General features: G+C 32.6%; 1 protein-coding gene across 1 annotated transcript; it reads right to left on the reverse strand.

The window, feature by feature from the left end:
• Positions 1-234: 234 nt before the first annotated feature.
• LOC142610075 (putative WRKY transcription factor 40) lies at positions 235-2,930 on the reverse strand. Its single transcript, XM_075781787.1, has 4 exons — positions 2,679-2,930; positions 1,923-2,177; positions 1,683-1,799; positions 235-1,294 (listed from the first exon to the last, which is right to left on the reverse strand). The coding sequence occupies exons 1-4, from the start codon at positions 2,706-2,708 to the stop codon at positions 914-916; spliced, it is 783 nt and encodes a 260-aa protein (XP_075637902.1). The 5' UTR covers positions 2,709-2,930; the 3' UTR covers positions 235-913.
• Between the last annotated feature and the right edge of the window lie 476 nt (positions 2,931-3,406).

Below are 3,406 nucleotides of genomic sequence, written 5' to 3' on the forward strand. Positions count from 1 at the left end.
TTATTATGTGTTAATTAATGAAAGTTTGTTAGCAATGTTTTTTCTATTATTTTGCCTACTAGCTTAATATTCTTATAAAACTTAGGTTTTGTGGAAGAGTTGCAGTAATTGTGTATTACGGATTTTTACTTTAAGAAGCTTACGCTGCATTAGTTGGTAAAGGATTTTGGTTGAACTTGAAAAAGCATATTAATTTTAATTCCAATAGGAAAAAAAACATAAAATATTAAAATATTTTGTTCTCCTTCAACTAATCTGCATCAATCAATTGCCCAAGGTATTTTTTGCTACAAAAAGAGAGAAGGATCCTTCCCCTTCAGCCCCTTCGCTACAGAGCAGAGACTTGGGTATGAGGTTGATGGAGATGGATCCCTCCAAGTTACAACCAAAAAGGCTTAAGAGTGAACAAGTACATTATTTAGGTATCAATAACAGAGGCACTACTATATATAGACTACCATAATCGAATTCTTCAATTTCCTTCTTCCGTTTTCCATCACAGTAGCAGCAGCAACCACTTCAGGCAGGCTAAAGAAATTTATTCCTCCATTTTTGTGCTACAAAACGCATGCATGACCCATAAGATTTTGCTATTTTCACTTTTTCCTATCACAAACAGTAGGAGAGGGGGACTTGAACCCAAATTCTCCTACACCTGATAGAACTTGGGCAATGCCACTAAATCACTCAACTCTTGATTATATCATTTTGACTTTGATAGCATCTTAATAAGGATGAATAAAACTTAATCGTCTCATTTTCATAGAAGGGAAGATAGAATTAAAGAAACCAAAACACTTGAATCTTATTCTTAACAATTAGACACCTATAAGAAAACCATTAACCTTAAATTTAGAATCTAGGTACTCTTGTCTCTTTATAGTGACATTGATCATGTACAATGTTCAGATTCTCAAATCTTGGATATTTTAGGTTGGTCGGCGATGGAGCTTGCAACAGCTGCAGCTAAAGCAGCGGTAAAATTAGCGTCTTTAGTCAAAGATGCAACATATTCTTCAATTTTGTTGTAGTTGCTATGGTAGTCTTCCACAAAATTTTGGAAGGGTATTCGACTTTCTTGATTTGGCACGGAAAGACTAAGATCAAGGGCGATAGCTGGTTGAAATGGGTTATTATAAGCCATGCATGGAGGAGAAAAAACATTAGCTATTGAGCCTGTGTTCACTATATCTGATGAAGATGAAGAGTCCCCAAGAGAACCATGAGCTTCATGGTTGTGCTCCCCATCATAAGTTGCTACAAGAATAGACTTATCTTCCATACATCTTTGTACCTAAAGTGGAAGAAATTAATAGCATTTAGTGAGACTATAGTTTTTGTTAACTATGCCATCAAGTCATATTCAAAATCTATATTTTATTCATTTGGATGGAAAGGTTTAATAACAATTTATATTTTGTGGATTACTAAGTTTTATGGATTCCCAACAAATTAGTCAAATTTTGTGTAAATTGAAATAGATTTGTAATTTTTAAAGTACAGTTGTTATTTGCTTGATCAGTTTCCTTATCTTGTATACTTTTCTCTCTCCAAAACGACCACTGCTAATAAAATGGATCTAATATAGCAATATAATCTAGCAACTAAACAGTTTATTGTAGATATATGATGGAAAAAGTATATTTTTTTTTCTTCTTTTGTAGAGTTCCAATTGAGCACACCTTCTTTTTGACTCGGCATTCAGGAGCCATGGAACATCTAAAATAAGCTCTAGGTGATTGGTTATCTTTTGTAACCTTCTGCCCATACTTCCTCCATTGGTAGCCATCTTTAACTATCTAAAATCCACAATAAATAAATAAATATGAATAAAGACGAATAAATCGATTTTAAAAACTAAATTAACATAGAAATAGTAACAATTACATACAAATGTACATGTTCAAATCAAAAAGACTTACTAGGCTAGTGTCCTTTGAGTCGGTTCTCACAAAGATTTGTTTTGTCTTAGTTTGTATAGGAATCTCAGTCCGTGCTCTCTTCTTTGTTTCATAGAGTGAGCCACTTTGAGTGAAATTGATTCCCATTTGTTCTACCTTCATTTCTTGGAGACGGGCTTGAAGGATGTTGCATTTGTTGTTCATGGCGCTAAGCATGAATCTTAGAGTTTCATTCTCTTTTCGCAAACGTTCCAAGTCTTCTTGGAGGGTCTCCACCTGGAGAGAAACATCTTTTCCTTTGAATCTTTTTCCCAAAAACATAAAAAACAATCTAAGGTATTTGATGTCTAATTTTGAAGTTTAAACTTTATTGCTACCTTAGAGCAAAGTAGATTTAAGAATAGCTTATTTTTCACAAAATTTGAAGGCAAAAACTAACCCCACTATATATCATCCATCTTCTGTAATCTTAAGTTCACAAAACATGTTTCATGTGATTCAAAAAGTGATTTATTTCCTATGCTAAAAGAAACATGGAAAAAATGCCCAAAGCGAAGCAAGGAAAAAAAAAAAAAAAAATGAAACATGAAACCCATGGATGTAACTTTAAGTTCTTTATCAGGCAAGCATCTAAAATTCTCTGTTGAAAGAGCTTACTTTAACCCCAAAAAATAAAAATAAAAATAAAAAATAAAAAATAAAAAGCAAGTTGAACATGCTTATTCTGTTCAACGTTAACATGCCCAGGAGAAAGTAAAGCAACAAAAGAAAAATTACCTTTTCTTTGTAGGAGATATGAGGTTCCATGTTGAATGAACTTCGATGATTACTAACTAATTAAGCCTTTGGAAGAAAAAGAAGTAAGAGTTGGAGAGGCTCTTATCTATAATGTAATATAAGTTATTTTCATGCAGTGGTTGGTAGTCTAATAAGGCCTGGTTATATTCAACTTACACTAAGATCAATGGAGACTAACATGGAGGCTGGTCTTGGTTCTTTGTAAAAAAAACGTTGAAATCAAATCCATGTGTTAGAAAAAAAAAATAGATTCATGATATATACGAACCTTTTGAGTCATACTTAGAACTACGAAACCCACGCTAAGCGTAGATTACATCACTGTCGATGACGTAAGCCCTGCTTTTCTTTCCTCCATTAACTTTTTCCTTTTCCTTTAATTTTTTTTTTGTCACGGAAGCATGAAAACAAAATCCAAAGACTCAAGTCTACGAACTTTGGTGGTTGACCAGTTTCTTTTTTCTATTTTGGGTCCCAGGCGAATTAACTCCTCTGTACAAATTTGATTTTTTTTTTGTGTGGCAATGTTCCTCTCTGCATATTTAAGACAGGGAAAAAGAAAATAAAACAATATATTTAAGTTTTCATGGAGGATTTTTACGTATATATATATTTAAATTAAGATAGAGTAAAATTTTTATCCTGTAAAAAAAAAAGAAAAAAAAGAAAGAGGAGGTAGATTTTTTTTTTATTTGAAAATTAGAAAG

This window comes from Castanea sativa, chromosome 1 (assembly GCF_040712315.1).
Source record: "Castanea sativa cultivar Marrone di Chiusa Pesio chromosome 1, ASM4071231v1".
NCBI lineage: Eukaryota > Viridiplantae > Streptophyta > Magnoliopsida > Fagales > Fagaceae > Castanea > Castanea sativa.